This window comes from Quercus lobata, chromosome 3 (assembly GCF_001633185.2).
Source record: "Quercus lobata isolate SW786 chromosome 3, ValleyOak3.0 Primary Assembly, whole genome shotgun sequence".
Classification (NCBI taxonomy): Eukaryota; Viridiplantae; Streptophyta; class Magnoliopsida; order Fagales; family Fagaceae; genus Quercus; species Quercus lobata.
This window is the reverse complement of record NC_044906.1, coordinates 18,533,675-18,560,591: the sequence shown is the minus strand read 5'-3', so window position 1 is coordinate 18,560,591 and position 26,917 is coordinate 18,533,675. Positions and strand designations below refer to the sequence as shown.

At 31.8% G+C, this 26,917-nt stretch overlaps 1 protein-coding gene, 1 long non-coding RNA gene and 3 pseudogenes across 2 annotated transcripts; 3 read left to right on the top strand and 2 right to left on the bottom strand.

The window, feature by feature from the left end:
- Positions 1–224: 224 nt before the first annotated feature.
- On the bottom strand, positions 225–2,815 carry LOC115979849 (annotated as a pseudogene).
- A 3,497-nt stretch (positions 2,816–6,312) lies between these two features.
- On the top strand, positions 6,313–10,205 carry LOC115979850. The gene is made up of 3 exons (XR_004089205.1): positions 6,313–6,464; positions 8,004–8,135; positions 9,729–10,205. It is a non-coding gene; the product is annotated as an uncharacterized LOC115979850 (long non-coding RNA).
- On the top strand, positions 8,689–8,808 carry LOC115983031 (annotated as a pseudogene).
- On the top strand, positions 9,163–9,282 carry LOC115983033 (annotated as a pseudogene).
- A 2,811-nt stretch (positions 10,206–13,016) lies between the features above and the next one.
- On the bottom strand, positions 13,017–15,266 carry LOC115979847 (universal stress protein A-like protein). The gene is made up of 4 exons (XM_031101917.1): positions 14,841–15,266; positions 14,648–14,757; positions 13,949–14,067; positions 13,017–13,472 (listed from the first exon to the last, which is right to left on the bottom strand). The coding sequence occupies exons 1-4, from the start codon at positions 15,016–15,018 to the stop codon at positions 13,376–13,378; spliced, it is 504 nt and encodes a 167-aa protein (XP_030957777.1). The 5' UTR covers positions 15,019–15,266; the 3' UTR covers positions 13,017–13,375.
- Between the last annotated feature and the right edge of the window lie 11,651 nt (positions 15,267–26,917).

Below are 26,917 nucleotides of genomic sequence, written 5' to 3'. Positions count from 1 at the left end.
ATAATATTATACAAATTCCCAAAAAAGCATTACTTACCAGATTAAAAAAAAAAAATATATATATATATATATATATATATATATACTATGACAGAATCACCAAAAAGAAGAAAAAAACACTTATTTACAATAGCATACAAGAAACTTCATACAACAGCCATAATAAGAGCTATAAATTTAGAGAAACAAAACCACCCCCCACACCCCCCCCCCCCCCCAAAAAAAAAAAAAAAAAAAACAAAAACAAAAATTAATTGTTTGTTGCTGTGGATTTTGGCTTCTTCACAATTAAGACTGGGCACTTGACGTTCTGTGCACAATGATTGCTCACACTCCCAAGTAAAGCCCTGCCAGCCCCCACAAATAATGTGTTAGCAATAAATTAAACAATATAATTACAACATAAAAACAATGTATTAGGGCGTACCCCAATAAATATGAATTTATTTTATTCATACTATTTTAGAAAATGAAGGTAATTGTCCATCTTATTTTATGGTAGGGGTGTGCAAAAAACTCACCGACTCGTCAAACTCGACCCAACTCAACCCGACTCACCGGATTGGGTCGGTTTTTAAGGCTTGATGGGTTGGGTTGGGTTATAAATTTTTTCTTATAGCAGGTCGGGTTGGGCTTAGGTCATAAAATTACAAATCCACCAAACCCGACCCGACCCACCATATTTAATATATATTATATATTTAATAATTTTTTTTAAAACCAGCTGTAGGGCACTTTTATATATATATATATATATATATATTTATTTAAATATATATTATATATTTAATAATTAAAAAAAAAACCAGTTATAGAGTAGCATTTTCTCGATTCCTCCTACTAATACTAATTTAATATATATATATATATATATATATATAAAATATTATATAATTAATAAATTTTTTTAAATAACCAGTTCTTCCTATCCTATATAAAATCCAATTAGTTCACACAAATTCTAATAAATTACTATTGTTGTTTAGTCATTAGTGTTGTTTGTCTTTAAGGAGTTACATTGATACTAATATTTAGGTTTTTTTAATATATTAATATTAATATTTTTTTTCTACCCAATTTAATAATAATAATAAAAAAATTTGTCAAACCCATGGGTTTAACTCGACCCAACCCGACCCATGTGGGTTGGGTTAGGTTGGGTTGGACTTATGTGATAGGTTGGGTTGCATTGAATTTTTTTTGACCCACCATGATGGGTTGGGTCAAAAAATCCCTTCAACCCGACCCAATCTGACCCATGCACACCCCTATTTCATGGTATCAAATTTTCATCTTTCAACCATGAACAAACCAAAAGCTTTTTCACATAGTATTATTATGCTTAACAAATTTCAAATAAGAGAGTGTAAAATCAACAATATATAAAATAATAAATCTAAATTATACTAACTCAAATCATTCACTAGCAAAAAAAAAAAATACCCTCAAATCATTCACATGCATACGCCTAAAAAGTCTGTCAATAACATTTAGATCAAATGGCATTTTCTCATGTATTCAACGTGTTTGAATTCCCTATTTACTTATCATGTATCAAAAGAAAATTACGATAATAACATTATTATGCCTATAATTTCCTTTTTAAAGTAAGACCCACCTTTTGACTAGGCCATAACCATGGCTCCCCATGACCAACATATCAGCACCCAACCTCTCTGTCATCTGGCAAATTACATCCCTTGGATCACCATGCTCTATTCTTGTCTCCACCTTGACCTTCTCGAGGGACAAATTTGTCAAGATAAAAAATTAAATAAGAAACTATATGATTTTCAATAATAAAAAAAAACCTTATTTATTTCTAATAAAAATATAAAATCAGAAATTAAATTTTAAAAATTTCAGCCCGACAAAACCTTTAAAAACAATTTATATGGGAAATCAAACTAAAAAAAAAAAAAAAAACCTATTTTAAACCATGAGGCATGAGTTACCATCATTAGATGATGATTCAAATTATGATCCACTATAATCGTTAAATAAATTAAAATTCTAATAATAACCCATGTTAATTATTAAATAAATGTGTTACATTGGTTAAAAATAGTACGCTTAAATTATAATCAGTAATAGGGTTAAAAAAATTTCTTTTCTTAAAAATTCAAAAATTATAAAATGATCAAATAAATTACTATCAAATAACAATTAATATATGTTCAAAAAAAAAAAACTACCATAATTGTTATATAAGCTACACGATTAAAAATAGGCGTAGATAATCATCAAATAGTTTTAAACAATTATTTTCTTAAAAAATCAAAAATACCAAATGACAATTTTACCCTTTAACAAACAAAAAATTTACAACTCACATCATGAAATCTTTGTACATCTTTTTAAATTCTCGAAACAATTATTTTCTTAAAAATTCTGTATTATCCATGACAATTTTTATATCAGCCGAAAACAAATACCCTGAACCACATCATGAAATACAGCACATCTTTTTAATTTCTCGACCACACACTCAGCCAGGTCATTACTGTACTTATCCCAGCCCCATTATATCAGCCGAAAACAAACGACCCTGTTTAACACAGAAAATTACAGTCAGGAACATGGAATTTTCGTATCCTAAAATGCCCATGGAGAGTGAAGAAAATTACCTGTCCATCAAGGGCAGAGAAAACTGGACGAGGGGGTTTAACTTTAGCTGAGGACGAGGTATTTTGGAATTTTCGGGCGGTTGGTTTTTGAGGACCACGAGATTGCGGCAAGCTCTCCTCACCTTCATCGACGGCCACGAGGATCTTCCGTTCCTTTGCTGCCAGGTCAGCCATTGGATCTTTGATCAGGCGGTTATAATTGAGATGAAAAATTGAAGGAAAAAACATCACTGTTTCTTTTTCTTTTTTGGGTTTAATGAAAATTTATTTAGCGGTTTTGAATGTTTTAGGTTTTTGGTATTTATAGGCAGAGAAGGAAAATTATGTGTTGGGTCAAATCTGTGGGCGGGTTTGTGGGTTTTGGGCTTAAGGTTTTTGTATTTGTGGTTTTCAAACACAGTGGGCTCCTTGGTTTTTTTTTTTTTTTTTAAAAGATTATCTGGTTTTGGCATTAGGATATATTATAAAGGGTAGGTCCATAATACATAAAATATTTGAGGGCCTTAAGCATGGTGAAAATAGTATGCATGCAAACAGATAATTTTGTTTTTAAAAACATGTATTGTTTATGCTTTGTGAAAGATATTAAGACGATCACAAAATTTGATGCTATGTGAAAGTTATTGTTTATGATTTGTTTATGCTTTTGACAAGGGTGTATAAATGTTGAAAATGGTAAGTTAAAAAAAATGCGTTTGGTAAAGGTATTGTTTATCGGGGGGTGTTTAAGTTATGTAGCTCATTTTAAAGTGTTTAAACACTGAATTTAAAAAACTTCTCTTATAAGTTTTCAGTTTTTAGATAATGTTGCTCAATGACATTTTTGTAAATATGTTAAAAATCATAGGGCCTACTTAATGTGACAAAATATAAACGGACTTCTCTCTCCCCAAATAAAAAATATTAAATTGTATTATGCTTGTCAGTTTTTAAAAAATAAAATATACGCATACCAAACACACAATAATATTTTTTCACACACTAAACAATGTTATTTGAAACATAATACCAAACACATTTTATGTTTTATGAATGCTATAAACACGTGTTTCTACAACACTTTTTAAATCACAATTTTTACATTATTTTAAACAACGATACTATAAATCTCTAATCAAACAGTTTTTGGAATCATGTTGTTAATCTCTTTACTAAAGTTTCAAATTTACCATTTTATAACCATGGCACTAAGTACTAACATGTCATTTTCGGAATTTTAAAAAATAGTTGAACTTGATGTGGATTTCAAAGATATATATCATATTTGATATGATCTAGTGAATAGATTAGCCCATTTTTAGATTCTGAGATAGCATGGGTTCATTAACTATTTCCTAGTACTTAATTAGGTTCAATTGACATTGCCTCAGCTTTAAATGCTTGATTCTATAAGTGGATTATGTGAATATTGCAACAAAAGGGAAAAGAGAGCTTAAAGATATTATGCAGTTTTAAAACTCTAGATTCTTCTCCATTGAAAAGACAAATGGTCATATCAAAGGATGTGTTGGCTAGTCTAAGGTAACCAGCACAACAAGCTTAAGGATAAGGGAACCACACAAGAACATATCGAGCACAAAGCATCTAATAAAAGGAGAAATTAATTTTGTACTGCTTCAGTTATAAGGAATTACTTTTTCCAACATTAGCTGATGCCCCTAACCGATCATGACCATACTTTTTATTTAGCTTTTTGTTAAAATATTGAAAATTTTAAAAAATTTAAAAAAAAAATTGAGATTTTAAAAAATTATACATAAGAACTAAAAAGCAAAAAAATAGCTTATAAGAGAAGAAAATCTAGTACCACAACTTATCTTACAACTTCTTTAACGCAATTGTGATGGGGAAGAAATTAAGTGGTGAAGAAAAAATGATAGGTCTATGTATAAGTGATAAATAATCACTTACAGTCTGTCACATCAAAATTGAAGTAAAAAGTTGTGAAATAGTGCGTTATCCTAAAACTAATCTTATAAAAGTGTGGGCCTTATGGCCCATATTCACATCTAGGCCCCTTAAATGTTACTCAGTAAGCAATAGATTCTGCTAAATAAGGTCTTCATTGGTCACTCATACCTATTTTTTGGGAAGGAAGGAAAAAAAAGCATGAAGTCCAACAAGATTCATACTTAAATTGGCTAAGCATATTAAAAGATAGGTATGTGCATCAAACTTACTAACTTAATCCAACCAAGTGTCAAATTTTTCGGGTTGGTGAGTTTGGTTGGATTGAAATTTTATTTTAAGACTTAAGTTAGGTCAAGTTCGAGTTAATAGTTTTTTCAATTTACTATATATATAAGTTTATTTTATAATCTTCATTATTATTTTTTTTTTGTTTCTTAAAAAAAAACTTTATTTTTTTAATTAGTTGATTAATTTTGGCATTTTAAGAAATAGTTTTGATTCATTTATACAAAATGAAATATAATTTAAGAATATTACGTGAATTGTAATAATTTATTGAAAAAGACAAAAATTAATAATTGATAAAAGTATTTAAATAATTGCACAACTCACAGACACATCCCAACATAACAAAAAAGCAGGATAAGCCTTGGGTTGGTTTCCTATTGTCCACATTTGAAGATATAGATTTTGTCATACTTAAAAAGTTTAATGGTTTTATTGGATTGTGATTTCTACGTATATAAGAGTGGTGCGTGAGCCTTATGAAATATTAAAACGTGGACAACTAAAAGATGCAATGGGTAGCGTGTTAAGGACTGAAACAGTCATTCAGCAAAAAAAAAGGACTGAAACAGCAGCTACAATTATAATAATAGTTTGTGTCATTTCTTAGGGTGATTCTCAAAACACCATAGCTTTTACGCAAGATCCTTCAAATGTGGAATTTTTTCATTTCCAAAGGCCAATTTGTTGGCCCATTAATTTGACAAGTGTGGGCTGCCCTTTGTTCTTCTTGGCCTCATCCTATTTCCTCTCCTTTCTTTGGGGTTCTCTTTAAAGAGTTAAATGGGTTGGTCCCCGTCTCAATATGACCTTTTGTATTGTTTTGTCTACTAGATTTACCAAAATCAGCACCAAAAAAAAAAGGAAAAAAAAAATCCACAGCAATAAATAAATAAATATATATATATATATAAAAGTATGTCTCTCTTTTAAAACTCGATTTTAAAGGAATCAAATTTTCCTTATAACTCAACTTTACCATTTCTAAGATATCTTCTGCACTTGTCTAGTGTTTTGGCTATAATTTTCAGCTCATAGTTCCAATTGATTTGAGTCCTTTAAAAAGAAATTAATTCTCTACAAATTTTCCAAAAATAGAAAAAACCAAGTTTCAATGTTTGCAGGGCCAAAAGTGTGATTCAAGTCACTGCTGTGTTTTTGAACATTTTATAAAAAGAAATCATATTAATATCGATTGGTATTATTTAGGTTCCAATTAATATTGATCGGTATTAATCAGATTTCAATTAGTACCAATCGATAATAATAATTTCTCAATTAATACTAATCAGCACTAATAAGAAAACTCAAAATACCAATCGGTAATAATTGAATGGGTAATAAGAAAACTCAAGTTATAAGGACACTTAATTTTTAAAAAATCGAATTTCAAAACAGGGACGTATGAAAATCAAATTCCACAATAGAGACATACACTTAAATAGTTTGATAATGGATACAAATTGCTGAAGAGTTTGAAAACGGATACAAATTGCTGCATAGTTTAAAAAGTATGGGCAAAAATCTATTTTCCCCAATTATATTTCCTATAATTGGCCCGACCGCTGAAAGAAAAGATTTAGGAGGACGTTGGAATTGGATAGCTCGTAGAGTTTGGAGAGACTTTACTACTGTGCCAAGGTAGATTTTCTCAATCTATCAAATTGTCTCTTTGATAAGAATATTCCTTCAGTTAATGATTTGTGCAATATGATGATATTGTCAATGTCATTGTAATTTCAATTTCTCTATTTTATCTGATATATTCTCTTTTAGTTAATGTAGAGACTGTAGGGTCAATTTTGTTTTTTTATTCAATTGTTGTGTGTAGTTTTTGCTAGAATCCAGATTCAGATTTAAAGCATGATGAACTTTGATTTGTGACTATAATATTAACAATTGGTCTTTCTTCCTCAGCAAAATCAATTAAGCACAATTTGCTTTGGATAGAGACTGCGTTAGTGGATCTGGCTTGTGCCCAAATCCAATTACCCTCTTGCAACACACTAGACAAAAGAGGGACTCCAAGATAGATAACTGGCAGCTTCCCTTCTTTAAACTGAAGGAACTCTAGGATCTGGTCCTTTAAATGTGCAGGAACAGCCAAAAGAAAATTTTCACTCTTTGTAGGATTTGCACTAAGGCCTGAAATTCTTTTGAGTATCTTGAAATATAGTAAGAGAATGGATGTTAGCACTTGAAAACAGCATCAAGTCATCTGCAAAACAGAGGGGAGTGAGTTTTAGAGCTTCACATTTAGGATGGAATCTAAATGCAGAGGATCTTGAGATAGCTAACTATAACATTCTTACATGTTTATAATTCTTTCTTGTTTAGCCCTTGTTTCTTGTTAGTTGTTTTAAATACCATTTGAGAAGCCAAGAGCCTTAAAGCTCAATTTGTTGGCACCTCCTAGTATTTCCATGGAATACATTGAGGGTTCAATCACTTCTCCCTAGTTATAACTATCGAATAATAAAATAAAAATAAAAAACCATTTGGGAAAAGTGAAAAAAATGGGTGATTCTTAAATATATCTTGAGATTCTGGATTGGGAGTTTGGCAAATTCCTGCCTGATTGCCTAACAAAGTGGACTGACCATTTTTGAGTTATGCTTGTCATTGTGTTTTGCTCCACCATGCTATCTTCCTTATTAAGTAATGCATTTTTGCTAAATACATTTCAATCTTTGTTCATCTAATCACCGAGCAATTTTTGGGGCTAAGAGAAGAGTTGTATGCTCTACTCTTTGATGAGGCCTTTGCAAATGTTCCATTCCTTAACTTTTGCATAACATTTGCTGGATCTTCTTCTTGGCCAGAGGAGGACTTGTGTTCCCTCCTCGGCCTGACCAATGTCAACAAAGGGCCTTGGGGTAGAGCTGGCAGAAGCAAATGCCTGTCTCCTTGAGTCTAAGAGAAGAGCTATATGCTCTACTCATGTATCCACAGTTTTCTTCCTAGGGGTGGATCCAAATGGCCTTGCCTTGGCAAGGTTCCATGTCATCAAAAAAGAAAAAAATAAAATAGCCATAACAACACAAAAATTAAGATTGAAACAGCATTTTTTTTTCAATTGTGATTCTAAGCAAACAATTGGTGGGTTTTTTTTTTTAGTTTGATTGCCATTGGCTTGATATTCCTTTTTTTTTCCTGGGTATTGGTCATGGAATATTGTAGAGATTAGTTCAACACCAGCCAACACAGTACCCTGCATCAGAGGAGATGAGTATTGGGAAAATCAAGTTTAAGGCTTTTGATTTGGGAGGACATCAAATAGCTTGTAGAGTGTGGAAAGACTACTACGCCAAGGTAGATAGATCAATCTATCAATTATCTTTGATGAGAATGTTTAGTTAATGATTCATGGAATGTGATGATATGGTCATTATAATATATATTTTTGTTACTCTTGAGAGTATTTGCAATTTTTATACTTGTTTTTTTATAGTGTGTCAATTGTGTGATTCAAGGTTGAACAATAGGGAATGTGGTTTAAATGATTGTGACTAGTTTTTGGTAGCTAGATTCAGAATTTTCCCCGATTTGAATTGTGATAAACTTAGGGTTGTAACCATATGTGCCATAAATTTGGAAATAACGAATATTTTGATATGGAATAATTAGCCCTTGTAACAAATTAAATTGATTTGGCTGAAGTCTAACCAAAATACTAAGAAAATAAGAAACTTTGGTACTTTATATGAATTAACTCCCCCCCCCCCCCCTTTTCAACTAGCTAGATGACAATCCATGTCCCATGTTCCTGAGTTTTGCTATCCTAATAGAATACCAGCGTCCTCTGCAATTGTTTTTGCTTATGTTATCGCCTGCAGAATGATCTTAGGATAGTTCTACCTTCATAATCCCAGGCAAACCTTTCAGTATTTATCTGATTCATGGGAGGCAAATATTGATTGTGGGAATTCGCTGATAGCAACTTTTGATTTTAGAAGGTCTGCTAATAGTATCTCACCATACATGATTCACTCTGCATTATTTTACCGAATCTATCTAGGTCATGAATCATGATGTACATTTTGGACCTCTTCCATTAAAATATGGAATTTCACATTTTTTTTTTTTTTTACTAGTAGATTAGAGACTTCTTACATGCTAATTTTTTCTTTCTTGATCTGACCTTGTTTCTCGTCAACTTTTCTTAAACCTGAGAGAAATAGATACTTCTTACAAATTCCTGAGCTTTGCTCTTCTGATTGGGTATCAGCATTCTGTGCAATTGTTTTTGCTTATGTTTTTTTTTTGAGAAACGTTTTTGCTTATGTTAATATGTTATTGCATGCAGAATCCTAAATGTTATGATAGTTCTGCCTTCATGATCCCAGACAAACATTTCCATGTTTATCTGACTCATAGGAGGCAGACATTGATTGTGGGAGTTCACTGATAGCACCTTCAATGTTTAGAATGTCTGCTAATAGTATCTCACTATACATAATTCATACTCTTTGCCATTGTACCAAATCTGTCTACGTCAAAATATACATTGTAGATCTCTTGCATTAAAATATGGCATTTCATAATTCCACGACTGCATTGGTGAGTCAGTGACTTCTTTGCATGTTAATTTTTATTTCTTGATCAGACCTCCTTTCTTGTCAGTTTTAAAAACCAGCAGAATGCTTTTAATTGTTGAGGGTCAAAATGCTTCCATTTGGGAAATGTAAAGAAATAGTGATCTTTAAATCAAACTTTAAATTCTGTATTGGAAATTTGGCAAGATGTTGCTTGATTGCCTAGCAAAGAGAAATATATTTCAAATTATGATCATCATTGCATGCTGGTTCACAATTCTGCAGGATTTTTTTTTAAAGGCTCAAATTATGCCTATATCTTCCTTGTTAATTAATGTTTTTTGCTAAATACATTTCTATCTTTCTGAAGGTGTAGGCACACCCTAGCTTGAATGAAGAAGAAAAATTAAGCGTATGTAGAAACCTGTAATACCATAGAGCAAAGTCACATGATTCATCTTGTTAGAGCAAAGTCACTTGCCCTTTAAAGTAACAGCATGATTCATCTTCTTAGAGCAAAGGCACATGACAAGGTCAATGACAGCTTTTGGATCAAATCACCAAAGAATGAAGACTCAGGTAATTATCAGAGTTTCTAAACTAAAAGAGGGAGGTATGAATCTGCAGAAAGAGGTCGACACAATGTTGGTGCAACTGATTGAATTACAAATGTGTCAGCTAAAGCTGCAAAGACAAGTAAAGAGATCCACAAATTAGAAGAGAAAACTCAACTTTGTAAGGAAAACAAATTTCTGGTTGGAAATCTGATTTTTCTTTGTTGATTTTTTTTTCTTTTTTGATAAATAATTTTGCTTCATTGAAATTGAAATGTGCCTTATTATTTTTAGGATTTTTTTTCCGAGAAAATAGAAAGGTTTTTTTTTAGGAATTTGAAACTACTCCATAGTTGCCTCTTCTTAATATTTTGCAATATAAAAAAATAAAAAATTAAAAAAAATTAAAGGAATTTTCAGCACCATGGCTTAGCTATTTCTGTCATATTCCTTATGATGGTTACATTATTCTAGAAAACTTTCTGTTGGTGTCTCCAAGATTAGTCCATTAAGTTTTATCATTACATTTCTGTGTATCAACTCGGATTTTTTTTTTTTTTAAAGGCAGTTTCCTTTGATTCACTCCTGGAGAGTAAACCCTAAACACTTTCATTTGCCCAAAAGCAGCATGTTTCGGATAAGTAATAAATCTTTTGTGGATGGTTGAACCAGGGCATCCTAGCTGGGATGTTGGTCCCCTGACTAACACTCCACACCCTCTTGGGCAAAATATATGAAATGTTTCCTTGCCTGCTATTTGTTCTTACTAGTACTTAGGGATTATTATTCGGAATAGAAAATTAGAAAACAAAGAAGGAACCGTGGAAGCAAATTTATATTATATATACACTCCAGCTCTTTATAAGAGTCAAATAGATCAGTCAACTTAGAACTGGTTAAGAAGGCATAGAGGAGTAGTGAACATCACATCAATATGGTCAACCATTTGTGAACAGGGCGGCTCAACAATTTTGGGGCTTAAGCGAAAATTTTAAGTGGATTCTTTTTTTAACTTTAAAGTCTAAATTTGTACAAATAAAAATTAATTTATTACATGGTTCAATAAATTAGTATCACTATAATACAAATGAGTTGATATAATATACATCAAATAATTAATTGGTGTGATAATGTATAATAATTGATAAAGTAAGAGTTTGAATTAAAAAAAAAAAAAAAGTGATAACTTATTAATTAGTGTGGGGTTGTGTGAGGGCCAGCTTAGCTTAGGCCTTGTAATGTTTTGGGGCTTGTGGACAAGACTGCACAATGCTATGTGCATTGTGCACTCTTATTCTATCAAGTTGTGTGCACTGTTATTGTGTACCATTCTGCATTTTAAGATACAATGTGGTTTTTTTAATACATTTTATTGACCAATAAAAGTACCTAAAATATATATATATATTTTTTTTGTAATTAAAATATATAGATAAATATAGATATATATATATATATTTTTTTTTACAAGTGGGGGCCGTAGGCAATTGCATCAATTGCTTATGTGGTTCAGCTGGCCTGTTTGGGAAAAACCATGTTTCTTATGGAGAATATATTAGAAACATCTTAAAGATATGGCTGAAATTGCTCATTTACTAGTGCCCATACATGAACTTAACCAACTTCATTTAAGACTAAAAATGTGTGCTCTTCATAGATAAGTGAGTTTTTAATATCCAATTACCTTGATATTTGGTAAGCATGATTGTTATAAGGAAGGCATTCAATCAAATGGTGGGTTATGCAGATATACTAGTTTATAATTAGAAAAGGTCCTAGGCCATTTGGTCATCATGGGCTACAAGTTGGAAAGTTTGAGTTTTGAAGCTCTACTGGTTGACTAGGGTCAAGCCTGCAGTCGAGGTTCACATAACCTTGATTCTTCAAGCAACTATCGAAGCTGAAAAACTTCACTTTATTGAGCATATTCTTGAGGTGTTCTATTGTGTCTTCAATGTAGTTTCTCAAGTACACTCAAGACACTAAAACTTACAACCTCAAATACATAAAAAAAAAAAAAAAATAATAATAATAATAATAATTAAAAAAAAAAAAAAGGATTCTAAATTGGAGTTACCCGCACAAGATATAATTGACGCTTGACACATTCCAGAGTGGTTAAGACATAGATGAGCCTGTGAAGTCTAAAACCAAGGAATATGCAAAAGATGTTGAGTAGTAGGTAACGAAGTATAAAATCAACATGGTGCCCACAAGGAGAAGATATCAACATGGAACTCATAAGGAGAAGATGCTAAGTAATTCGTGAAGGTAGACCATCAATGTAAATTGTGAGTTTTAAAAACTTGGTTCATGAACAATTTTTCACACTAATATTGCTTGAACTCTAATAGCATGAAGAGGTAATATTTATGCATCAAGAAACATTCCGGCCGCACTAAGGCACTTCACTTTGTGTTGGTTTGGATACAGATTATTTACGTTTGCATTTACACTTCGCGCGTTTCAGCCTTTTTTTTTTTTTTTCTTTCTCAACTGTGCCGTGATTGTTGACTTTGGTATCAAATTTATTGCACACTTCAACAACTTGTCAGCACTTTAATCAACTTTTCAGTATTTAAAAATTATTTTAATTAACTTTTCAGCATTTAAAAATTATTTTAATTAATTTTTCAGTACCTTTTACATAACTTTTCAACAACTTTTCATTTACAGATTCATAAATCTCATTTTTTAACAATTTTTTCATTAAAAATAGATTTATAATACTATTCACACATTTAAAAATTATTTTACTACATTATTTTCAATTTCAGTAAAATATGTTCTATCCAAACAAACCCATTAGTTTTTGGAAATAAACCTTGAAGCTTGTCACTGTAAAATAGGTGCCAAGCCCCAAGTGGTGCACCCAAAAAGAAGAGCTTGAAGCAAGATTGGTTGTGTGAAAATAGATAATGATGGTCGAATTATGATGAATATCGAACCTGTTTAGCAAAGCACATTTTCTGCAATCATATAATTTTAGCTATGCAGCGTAAGAAAGAAGAATAAAAAATTGTGCATTTGCATTTTTGTGACCAATTCGTTTTAGACATTCGATCAACTCAATTACTTCAATGGTATAAGAAAATGAAGACCATTCTCTATCTCCTACTCTCTATTCTTAAAATATAAGTTTTGTTATTATATTGAGATAGCTTATTCCCTATGTGTTAATTACACAATAATCATTGCTTGTTCCCCCAAGATACCATGCTTCCTTATTCCTCCCAAGCTTTCGCTCCCACTTCGGAAATTCTCCACTCAATGATAATAATATTAAACAAATTCCCGAAAAAGCATTACTTACAAGATTAATAAAAATACAATGACAGAATCACCAAGAAAAAGAAAAAAGAAAAAAAAGAAAAACACTTATTTATAAGAGCATACAAGAAACTTTATATAACAGCTACAAGAAGAGCTAGAGAGACAAACCCCCACCCAAAAAAACAAAAAATTAATTGTTTGTTGCGGTAGATTTTGGCTTCTTCACAATCAAGACTGGGCACTGGACGTTCTGTACACAATGATTGCTCACACTCCCAAGGAAAGCTCTGCTAGCCCCAAGAATAATGTGTTCGTAAATAAATTAAACAATATAATTACAACATAAAAACAATATATAAGGGTGTACCCCAATTAACATGAATTTATTTTATTCATATGATTTTAGAAAATGAAGGTAATTGTCCATCTTATTTCATGGTAACAAATTCATTTTTCAACAAAGAAAAAACCAAAAGCTTTTTCACATGGTATTATTATGCTTACCAGATTTCAAATAATAGGGTAAAAAATCAACATTATATAAAACTAAGTTACACTAACTCAAATCATTCATTAGCTCAAAAAAAAAAATAAAAATAAAAATCACTCACATGTATACACCCCAGATGGAATTAATAAAAAAGTGGCATTTTCTCATGTTTTCAACGTGTTTGAAGTACCCTATTTACTTATCATGCATCAAAATAAAATTACAATAATAACATAATTAGGCCTATAATTTCCTTTTTTAAGTAAGACCCACCTTTTGATTGGGCCATAACCATGGCTCCCCATGACCAACATATCAGCACCCAAATTCTGTGTCATCTCGCAAATTACATCCCTTGGATCACCATGATCTATTCTTGTCTCCACCTTGACCTTCACGAGGGACAAATTTGTCAAGACAAAAACTAATTAAGAAATTATATGGTTTTTCAAATTGAAAACCTTATTTATTTCTAATAAAAAGATAATATAAGAAATTAAAAATTTTAGCCCGTCAAAATCTTTCTAAATATTATATATATGAGAAATTAAACTTTTTGTTTTAATTTCTTTTTATATATTTGGGATTAACAATTATTTTTCAAACCAATTATATATATATATGAAAAAAAAAAACCCTATTTTTTTTTTTTTGAGGAGATGAAAAAAATACCTTTTTAATTATTAATGTGTTACGTGATTAAAAAAAATCATTAAAAGGGTTAAAAATTTTCTTTTCTTAAAAAATCCAAAAATTATAAAATGATCAAACAAAGTACTATCAAATAACAATTTTTTTTTTTTAAAGTACTGTAATTGTTATAAATAATAAGTTACATGATTAATAATAGGTGAAGATAATCATCATGAAAGGGTTTAAAAAAAATCAATTTTTCTCAAAAATTCAAAAAAAAAAATGAAAATTATCAAATGACAATTATACCCTTTAACAAACCAAAAAATTACAACTCACATCATGAAGATCTTTGCACATCTTTTTAGCTTTATCAACCACGCACTCAGCCACGTCATTACTGTACTTATCCATTGTCGCCAATATATCAGAAGAAAACAAATACCCTCCTGAATCACACACCAAAATTACAATCAGCACCATTCAATCTTTCGTATTCCTAAAATGCCCATGAAGATTACAGACAAATTACCTGTGCCGTCAATGGCAGTGTAAACTGCACGAGGGGGCTTAACGTAGAGGAGGGCAAGGGTATCTTTGGAATTTTTAGAAATCACGTTTTTGAGACACCACGAGAGCGCGTGCATGCTCTCCTCGCCTTCATCGACGGCCACGAGGATCTTCCGTTCCTTTGCTGCCATGTCAGCCATTCAGCTCTTTGATCGGACGGTTGAAAATTGTTGATGACAAAAAAATGAAAAATAAAAATAAACACTGTTTCCTTTTTCTTTTTGTGAATGAAAATTTGGTAGTGGTGGTGATGAATGTTTGAGATTGAGAGTTTTGAGTATTTATATAGGCAGAGAGGAAATGATGTGTTGGGTTCAAATCTGTTGGCGGGTTTTATGGGTTACGTCATTTGTGGTTTTCAAACACAGTGGACTCCTTGGTTTTATTTGTTTTTAAGATTATCTGGTTTTGGCATTAGGATATGATTATAAATAAATACATAAAACAAGGTTTGGATAGAGTATAAATATCTTCTTCTTTTTTGGGAAAACCAGAGTATCAAATATCAATACCTACTGTTCATTAAAAAAAAAATATCAATACCTACTGCTCAGGCATGGTGAAAATAGTATGCCACTGCAAATAGATAATCTTTGTTTTTAAAAGATTTATATAGGCAGAGAGGAAATGATGTGTTGGGTTCAAATCTGTTGGCGGGTTTTAGTGGGTTATCGTCATTTGAGTGGTTTTCAAACACAGTGGACTCCTTGGTTTTATTTGTTTTTAAGATTATCTGGTTTTGGCATTAGGATATAGATTATAAATAAATACATAAAACAAGGTTTGGATAGAGTATAAATATCTTCTTCTTTTTTGGGAAAACCAGAGTATCAAATATCAATACCTACTGTTCATTAAAAAAAAAAAAATATCAATACCTACTGCTCAGGCATGGTGAAAATAGTATGCCACTGCAAATAGATAATCTTTGTTTTTAAAAGATGGGGCCCATTAGCAAGTGTTAGAGCATCCGCACCCGTGACCCTAGAATAGAAAAAGTGTCACTACTCAAATTAATAGGACATAAATTTTGATGCATGATTAATTTGCTCATCTTACGTAACTCAATAATATAATTAATTTAAACATAATTAAATAAATTTCAAATAAACAACGCTTTTAATAAATTTTTTACAATTGATTAGAGTACAGTGTCATATATACACATATTACATATTTTCACATATAATCTTATGAACGAATACCAACATCTAATCTTTACTGATAAGGGATCAACATTTATTCTCACATACAAACCAATGAGCGAGCTTACACATATATCTGATCAATTCTAAAAACACTTATTTTGAGTCACATATCACAAAAGCAAAGTTTATACAAAACAAAATAATTTTCTTAATATTAACAATTATTCCAAATATAAAGACATATTGAATATCACAATATTGAATTGATACATAAATCAAAGGATGCTTGACTCTCTTAAGGAATAAATAGGAACTAAGGAGTTTATGTAAGTATTTTACAATTTTTGAATAAGTCTAAAAACTCAATTTGTCAAAAGAAAAATTTTAAATACCATTTGGAAAATAGGAATATGAATTTGAAATCACTTGGTTTTAGACAAATTTAAAAATCAAGAACCTTTTTAGAAAACTTATTTTGAAACTCAATTATTTTTGGAAAATAATTTAGTTTAGAAATTATCTTTTAAATAAGATTTGGACATTCAAAACGTTATTTACAATTTGAAGTTTCTCTATCAATGATATAAAAATCTTTTGATAAACTTTAGAAAATGTATGCTTAAAAACATAACTTTTGAAAACCTTTAATTTCTAGGAACCTAATGAACAAAATTGTGCATATTATGCATAATTACTTACATCATTTGAATTTCTCTGAAAGCCCAGTTAATACACCCTCCAAATAGTCTTAAAACACTCTTAAATAGGATCTATAATCAACCATGAAAATTATTTAATATCCTCCACAAAATATAAATCTTATTGAATTACACAAACTAACTCACTAAAATTATACTTTGCTGAATTAATAACATTTTTAACACTAAATTTAAGTTTCTCTAACCAATGATATTCTAACAAAAAATATTCCCTTGCATTAATTGAAACTCAAATTGCCATGAGGAAAGGCACTAGTCAAAATATCATTGACCTAGGATTTAATATAAAACCCCAAAAAAACTTGAAAGCCATATTCATGGATTACAAATATTAATATTTGTAATCCATGACTTGTTCTAGGATACAAGCTGTAGGCACCCTAAAAAAACTAACTGTAGGCAACCTGGTGAAATCGTGTACTGGCTACTAGCAATTTAATCTAATATGACTTCGTTCATGGGTTTATATAATATATATATATATCCCAATGAAAACGTGAAACCGGAAAGCAAAGTTTCCACTGATGGTATACTTAGTGTAAGTGAACTCTAAGATCACATCTTATCCATATTCATGATTTAATAATTGATGGTGGCTTAAATTAAGTTAAATTCGTCCATGTTAGTTCTCCATAACCAAACCGCATCCGGAACAATTCACAAAAAGGGAGCCCAACAAAAAGTCTCACGGATTTGCTACTCTACCGCCGCTTTGCCTTGCTGCTGCTGCCGGATTTGCCTTGTTGCCGCCGCCAAATCTTCTGCATGTGTAAATTCTAGGTTTGAGATATGAGTGAGGAAAAGAATTTAGAGAGAAATAGAGGCAGAGAAGAATTAAGAGAGAGACGGTTGGGATGGGAAATAAATATATACTAGTCGCTAACCCGTGCGATGCATAGGAAAATTATTAATTAAGTTCCAAAATAGTGTTATTTATTTATTTTTAAGATTGTTAAATAATACATGAGTATTTATCGAAGTTCAAATCTCTTAAAACACTACACCAATATGAGAAATTCGATTGCTGTGTTCTACCTAAGTACAAAGTTAAAAACAACATGTAACTTTGAATTACTTATTTGTACCAAGGATGTCAATACCGTACCGGAGGCCGTACCGGTTTGGCCACTGGTACGATATATTTCGGATACCGGTCAATACCGGTGTACCATTTCGGGTTTACCGCTATTTTTTATATTTATAAATATATATATGTATGTATGTATGTTGTAATATTTGTATATATATATATATATATATATATATATATTATAATAAATATAAAAGTTTACCATAAAACATTTCCTCAATTCAAAACTAATTATTCGTTTTAAATTAGTATCTAGAAAGCTTGTTACCATTGCATACTACCTAAAGTACAAATAAGTTAAAAACAACATGTAACTTTGAATTACTTATTTGTACCTTTAGTTAACAACCTCAAACTACTGGTAGGCATCCTACATCTATTATCAATTGCATCCTTTCTTTCATGAAATTTAAGGTCTCTATCATTTTTTTTAACATAATCCTTCTATTATTCAGTCTGTTTGCAAAATCTTGGTAATCCTAGTTGTTTATTCTTTGTTCTTGTCATCATCAATGTGCTTTAAAAATCACATTTAGGAGTATCATTTGAAAAGTCATATATGGTGCAATTAATAAACAGTAGAAAGGGAGCACAACATGCAAACACAAGAATGCTTTACATATCTTTAAATAAACTACATCCATTTAAATAAATAAAAAAACATATTAAAAGAAAAACATTAAGGACCTTGAACTTTGTGAAATAAGGTTATAATGTTATTACATATAAAGTTATTCATCAGCCCTGTCTCAGTCTTGTGTGCACTACAAGTAGTAGCTGGAGCATTTGAATCAACTATAGTCTTTTCTTTTCAAGGCAACACTTGTAGCAGTACCCCACATTCCATCTTGCCTTTGGATGGTTGTCCTCAGAGGTTGCTATTAGAGATATTTAAAATCACGATAGCAGCCATAGCCTATTGAGGTTACAGAGATAGAGAGGGGGGGAGTGCATTATCGGGTTCAAAGTAGTTCTAAGTTCAAACTAAGTAAAATATTTAACTAAAATACCATGCTAAAAATAAAAATTAAAAATATTGTTGAGGTGTAAAATTGTGAAGACTCCAAAGTTGAGGTGGCACACTCTTAAGAGGCCAACTTTTTATTAACATTTGAATTTCCTTGCAACCTTCTATTAACATGAAGCAAACAAACACAACCTATGTTAATATTTCTCACTAAATGCTTTTTTAAGAATCTGCCAATAACTACCAAAACATCCTGGACTTTGCATCAATTCCTAGTACAATGCCAACAATTTCCAATTATCACAATACAGCTAACACTAAGTACAATAGAAGCATAATGCATATTATAATGTACAACAACAACAAAAAAATTTCACAAACAGCAGCACCAGGCCTTAGTATCGTAGCACACAACAGCAATAATGTTAGTTTGAATATTGGAAAATGAAAATTAGCCTTATGACCATAGGAGCAACATAGAAAGCCTATTGACTAAAACCTTATCTTCTTTCCTTTTTTTTGGTAAGTGAAAAACTTTATCTTCTTTCTAAATCATTTTATTTCAAATTACTGAAGCTCACCCTTCCAAGGGTTCAAAAGAATGATGACAGTGAAGCATAAGCAGCTGTGAACAGTTGTCGGCCCAATTAAACCATCAACACAATAATTCGACTACAAATATGAGTTATATTAATAATTATTTTTCACAAAATTAAATCTAAAAGAAAAACTAACAAATAACAAAACCTAAATAATATTTAACACAAATTTTTGTTGTTAAAAATACCTGTACCGGTAGTGGTTCTTGCAGTATATGAAGGTGTCAAGAGGCAGGGTTAAAGGTGGGTGATGATTTCACATGGTAGTAGTTTGACAGTCCTAGAATTCCTCTCTTAATCTCTCTCCATCCATCTCTGTGTGCACATTTACAATTACCTTTATTGGCTACAAAATCATAATAAGAAATTATATTAAAAAATTAATGAGATGGAAACAAACGAACAAACCCAATTAATTGAACAAATTCTAAGGTGTGATTAGACTATTATAATCCAAATCGACTTTTGAAACCAACAATACTCAAACTAAAAGCAATTCAAATATAAACCAATTAGTAAAACTAAATAAAAGTTAAAACGATTCAAGAATATCTAATGCTATTCGTACTAAAATGGATTTAGTTGGAGAGAGAGAGAGTGACCTTGGAGGAGTTGGCTCAAATGGGAGTGGAGACTGAGTATTAAGGAGACGGAAAGAACAACAACTCTGACTCTTGCTCATCCACCGCTTACTCTCCGATATCCTTATATGTGTGTAAGAAGAATAAAAACAATTGTTGCGGCAATTGCAAGAGGTTAAGAAGTTTAAATCAATTTTGGCCGTTCATTGTACCTTTTGGATTGTGTCAAAGATGGGTATAATTTGATTAATAAATTATAAAATGAGAGAAGAGATCTAACCTTTGGAAATAAAGTACAGAGAGGTAGTGAGAGGGAGGAGAACAAATAGAAAGAGAGGGAGAAGAAATAAATGGTTTTTTTTTTTTCTTGGGGGGCTGGGGGGGTTGGGGGAAGAAGAAGAACTATGCAACTTGAGAAGTTTAAAAGACACGTTAGAGTCTAAAATAATAAGTGCTTCACTTTTTTTTTAATTGTTAATGGTGAAAATATATTTGACATCAAAATATTTTGTAAAATAGCATTTTGGGACAATCTACAATCTGGCCTTACTATAAGTAAGGCCATGCAAAATAGCAAGGCATCAAAACCAACTACCCATAATGTCCTTCCCCCACCCCAAGAAGAATCCGACTAAATAGCAAGGAAAATTAATCACCAAGATGAACTCCTCTTACCATGAAAACAAAATTGAAGTCAGCAGAACTAAAATCTGAAAACCCTGACAAGAAAGCTTCTTCAAAGTATCTAGTATTCTCAAGCCCGGAAATAGAATAAAACAAAAAGCTAAATAATAAGCGCTTCACTTAATCCCAAAAGACCCCGTTGTTCTATGTTATGGCAACATAGCAATGAAACATAACCCACAATTTGCCCATTAGATTCAACAATCAATATATCATCTTGGATGACAATAAAGTCTTAGGAAATATGCTTCAAAAATAGATATAGAAGAAGGAAAAACACAGCTCTACCTTTTCACTTTGCTATTGCTGGAATTTGCAGACAGCTTCTAAACTATATAGATTTGGTCTTTCGTTGTGCATAACAGAAAGCATAAACTAATCCCGTGGGTTACTGAAGGAGGACATTGGAAAAGAAGCTGGGGTCTGCAACCAAACAAAGAATCAAACAAAACCCCTCAAAAATCTAGATGCTACTCTTAAAGAAGATTCGGATCAAACTAAAATACAAAATAAATAGAGACTAAACATGAAACCAAAGCTTGAGATAACCTAGAAACTTTAATTAAAAAAAATAATAATAATAAAGGTCTCATATTAATACAAATAGAGCATAAACTAAGAATTCTTATGGTGGAGGACATCAAATACCGAAACTACACAATTAAAAATTTGCTAAAAACCCCCTTTTAAAGGCGTTGAACCAAAGGCCGACCATTCAACCATAGCAATCCAAAAAACCAAAAGTAGATCAAACCAACAGAATTCCCCAATTCCACTCCCCTTTACGAATAACAGAATAGATAAGTGGGAAAACAAAACTTGAAAATTAAAGTGACATGATTAAGTTTAAAAGATCACTAACCATTAATACTTAGATAGGATTTCATCTTCTAGGGGTTTTCCCTCATATCAATAAATAGAGAGGAAAAGGGGTATGAACTAAAATTCCTAAATTGACAACAAACCATAATTGAAGAGAATATTAAAAAAAGAAATTAATACCTTTGCTTTGGTGAAATAAGAGTCTCTACATTGTGAAAAATTCCACTTCATCTCTACAAAGAAACTAAATGATTTAAATCCAAAGAGACGAATTAAATATATATATATATATATTTATATATATATATAAACGAAAACATTTAATAAGTCACATCAGAATCCTATTTTCTAAGCCCTAATTTCTGAATTTAAATCTAGAACCAAAGCTAACTGAAATTGTAAAATTTGAAAACGTATAACAAATCTAATTTACCTTTTAGATTTTTTTTTTTTTTCAAAAAAATCAGAGAAAGAATGGGAACCCATCGGAGGTGTTGTTTATGGGTGGAGGAAGGTTTTTTTATCAGAGAAAGAGTAGGAACCCATCAACGGTGGTGTTTATGGGCGGAGGAGATTACCTTTTGAGAGGAAGTAGGCCACAACCTGAAAATCAAAGAGAATGGTGACGGACCCTCAAAATCAAATTGCTATCTCTGTCTTGGCATTTCGCGGTTCTGTGTTTCTTTTTTTTATGCGGCGGTTCTGTGGTTTTTTGTAGAATAGAATCTGTTTGAGAGCTTATTAAAAAAAAAAAAAAAAATCGGTTTGAGAGCTTTTTGTGTTATTTATAGTTAAAACTTAAAAGGTGTTTTGAAACAAAACTGAACTAAACCGTAAGTTAAGATAAAAGATTTTACCTGTTGTCATTCCAGCAGTCTGATGTTAGGTTTACTTTCACTTTCTTCAATTGAAGCTTACCGTCGCCAGGGAAGAGAGAAAGCTCTGCGTCTAGGTTTTCCGTTTTTGGGTTCTTGTGTATAGGTCTTGCAGTGTTTGAAGGAGAGACAAAGAGTCAGAGACTGAGAAATAGGTTTTTGTATGGCGTTTTGTTTAGGAGTTGGAGACAGTAACTTTAATCGGGTTTGTTTTAGGGAGAAATAGTTAAGGGTTTTAGTTTTTTTTTTTTTTTAATAGTTTTTTATCCTCTATTTTCGTTTGCAATTTTTTTCTTTTTTTTTTCTTTTTAGTAATGATGACGTGAAAAATTGTGAGAGTTTTAAAAGTTTCGGTTATATATATATATAGATTAATGAAAGAGATATGTATTAAAAAAATAATAATAAAAAATATTATTTAAATAAATTAGAGTGTATAATAAATATTTTGACGTGAATGTTTTATAAAAGTGGTCTTGTAAAATAATAAAAAAGTCAGTTGTTGGTAGGGGTGTCCAGGACCCGTTCGACCCACCAAAATCACTTGACTCGTGGCCACCAAAACCGAAGGCTGACCGACCCAAGCACCACCGTGGTCAGTGACAGTTTTGTCCAACAAAACCCGACCCTCGTCAACTTGAGTTTCAATTTCACTTCTCTCAACCCGTCGGAGCCGACCTGATCGAAGAATAGGTAGATTTGTTTGATTTTCCTCCCTTTCTCTTTTTCTCTCTCAGATCAGCCCAGTTTTAGTGGAGATCTCCCTTTATTTGCCCAGATCTAGTGGAGATCTCGAGTTCTTCACCTAGATCCGATGGAGATCTCGAGATCTTTGTCCAAATCGAGTGGAGATCTTAAGTTCTTCACCCAGATCCGATGTAGATCTCACGATTTCTACCGAGATCAGGTGGAGATATCGAGTTCTATGTCCAAATCTGGTGGTGATCTCATGATCTCCATCCAAATTCGATGGTGGTCAATCATTTACCACTGTTCTCTCGGTTTTGAGCGAAACAACTTGACCTAGGGAAAATCTGACTCTATCCGACTCGTAGGTAGAATTGGTCGACGGCGAGTCCACCAATTTGCCACCCGATAGAATCGGGTCGGTTCTGAGTTAGGCACAAACCCGACCTAGACCAACCCGTGGACACCCCTAGTTATTGTTGTAAAATAGACAGAAAAATTTGGCCGGACTGATGCAATTGCTCTTATATATTAAAATATTGTTTATGCTTTGTGAAAGTTATTAAGACAAGCACAAAATTTGATATTATGCTTTTGACAATTACACAAAAGTTTAAATTCTTAATCCCTCTACTAAAAGTTTGAAATTTACCATTTTATAAACTAAGTACTAACATGTCATTTTCGGAATTTTAAAAATTAGTTGAACTTGATGTGGATTTCAAAAAAATATATCATATTTGATATGATCTAGTGAATAAATTAGCTCATTTTTAGATTCTGAGACCTAGTACTTAATTAGGTTCAATTGACATTGCCTCAGCTTTATATGCTTGATTCTTGGTTACCCTGATTTTTATACTGAGCAAGCAAATGCACTAAATAATTATGGAAAACCACTTGCTAGTCCATTTTCAGAGACATACAACCCAAATTGGCAAAATCATCCTAATTTCTCTTGGAGGCAGAACCATTCCCCCATAAATGTAGGTGGACAACAAGTGCAACAACAAAGTCAATTTCGTCCACCTACTCAAGCATATCCTCCCATTCCTCAATCAACACCTTAGTTTGTAGCACCACCAAGACAACAATCATCTTTGGAGGAGTCTCTCAAAACTTTCATGCAATCAACTAGCCAAGCCATTCAAGAGATAAAAAGTTCCACCCATCTGAATACTCAAGCTATTTCAAAGTTGGAAAATCAAGTTGGCCAGTTAGCAACCCAAGTTGGAGAGAGAGAAAAAGGAAAGTTTCCTAGTCAACCTATACCTAACCCAAAAGGGCAGTATGCAATTAATGGTTCTTCTAGTTCTACTCATGCACATGAATCTGTTCAATCTATTACTACCCTTAGGTCTGGTAAGCAAGTTGATAATCAAGTGAAAATGCCAGAAGTGGAGGATAATGAAAACATTGTGTTAGAGGAAAAAGGAGTTCACAGTTCACAGGATGATCATAAAGAAAAGAAGGGCAACTTAACCTCAAGTCCAATTCAGGATCTTAGCTCTTCCCCTCTTGATAAGAAGTTTGTTCCTAAAGCTCCATTTCCTCAAAGTTTAATCAATCCTCAAAAAAGTGCACAATTTGGAGATATTTTAGAGGTTTTTAAGCAAGTGCAAATAAACATTCCATTTCTTGATGCAATTCAGCAAGTTCCTGCTTATGCCAAGTTTTTGAAAGATCTTGTGACAATGAAGAGAAAGACAAATGTCCCTAAAAAGACATTTTTGATAGAGCAAGTTAGTTCAATCATTCAGAATAAATATCCAGTGAAATGTAAGAACCCTGGATCTCCTACAATTTCATGCAGGATTTGGGATCGTCTCATTGAACGAGCTTTGCTAGATTTAGGGGCAAGTGTGAACCTAATGCCATATTCAGTATACTTATAGCTAGGTTTGGGGGAGTTGAAACCCACAACCATGACACTTCAATTAGTTGATAGGTCTGTGAAAATCCCTAGAGGTATTGTTGAGGATGTGCTAATTAAGGTGGATGCATTCTATTTTCCTGTTGATTTTGTTGTGTTAGACACTAAGCCTGCCCTAATTGCTAGTACACAAATTAATGTCATTTTGGGTCGCCTTTTCTTAGCCACATCCATGCTTTGATCAATTATCGGAGTGGTGTGATGAAGATTTCTTTTGGGAATATGACTGTTGAGCTTAATATTTTTGACATAAGTAAGCAAGTACTAGACAATGAGGATATATGTGAGGTTAACATGATTGGGAGCCTAGTCCATGATACTTTCCTACAATCAAGTTGTAAGGATCCCCCAAAGGCTTGCTTAACCCGTTTTGATTGCAATTTGGATACTGAAAAATCAATTGAGGAGGTCAATGCATTGTTGAATTCTGTTCCTCTCTTAAGTATTGATAGCTAGCAGCCAAAAGTGGTCCGTTTCCCACTTTCTTCATCCCCATTCCCATCTATTGTAGAACCACTAAAGTTGGATGACTTTTGGAAACACCAATTGATAAGTATACTTCAAGAGCATAAGGAAGCTATAGGTTGGAAAATTGCTGATATTAAGGATATTAGTCCCTTTGTGGTTATGCATAGAATTCACTTGGAAGAGATTGCTAAAGCCTCCCAACATTTTTTTAACCCAGGTAAGTTACAATCTCATTGGACTAGTCCATTCATAATATGCATTATTTATCTCCATGGTGTTGTTGAGGTTTGGATGGTCTTGTTTATCAAGATTGATCTCCAGTTGTGTTAAATCTTTTTGAAAAAAAAAAAAAATTCTAGTTTATTTTCTGATTTTAAATTAATCTTTGTGTTTAGTTTCTTTTTTCATTTTATTTTCTTTTGTTCTAGTTGATATTTGACAGAAATTAAAATTTATAACAATCAGCTTGATCAAGGTACGTCTCTTCCTTCTCCTTACCTTACTTGTTTCTACTTGATTTTCTCATGTTGCATATTCATATTTTGCTCTCTTTTCATTCAAGACATATATTTGAGAGTATCATTTTTAACATTGAGGACAATGTTTGTTTAGTGGTGTTAAAAAAAAAAATTCTTTTGCCTAGCTTGAGGTTTAAGTTTTGAGTTCATTATACTACTCTTGCTTAAATAATTTCATTGCTTTCATGCCCAATTCATTACACATGCACGTAGCCACTTAGACACAACTTATTGTTGAAGGATAAAAATGATTAGAAAATCTTGATGATAACAATGTGGAGACTGTAACCCTTGTGAGTTTTGAGCCAATCATTATTTTTGGAGGGTTATTTATTGTTTCTAATCTTAAAATTCATTTGGAAGTGCGTAACATATTTCTCTTGTTATAGTCTCATTGTTTTTTCTTTTGGCCAAGAAAAAAAAATATGATTTTATGCCACACTTGAATCTTTTGAAGTCATTGATGTTGAATGAACTATACTAGTCTTTGAGAGATGAGATTAGGCCATTTTTGTCTACTTTGAGCCATATATGTCTTTTTCTTTTTTGATACATTATCGCTAGTCACCCCGTTGAGCCTTTTAATTAGCCTTTCTTTCTTAAAGCCCTTATCCATAGTGTTTCAAGATGGAATTTGATCAGTTTGTTTCAATGTGGTGATTTGTGCGAGAATTCAAAAAAGAAAGAAAAAAAAAATTGGAAAAAAAAATTGAAAAAAAAAGAATTCAAAAAAAAAAAAAAGGAAAAGTGTCAAAAAGAAGAAAATAAAAAAGGTTCTTATCAAATTTTGAGAAGTGAAATGGAAGGAAGGAATACTACTTTGAAGAAGAAGAGTTGAAAAAAAAATTGTTGAATGGAAATTCCAAAAAGAGTTGACATTCCGACAAATCTTGAAAACACTTCTAATTATTTACCTTCACCCATTTTTGTTTCATTCCCTTTACTTTT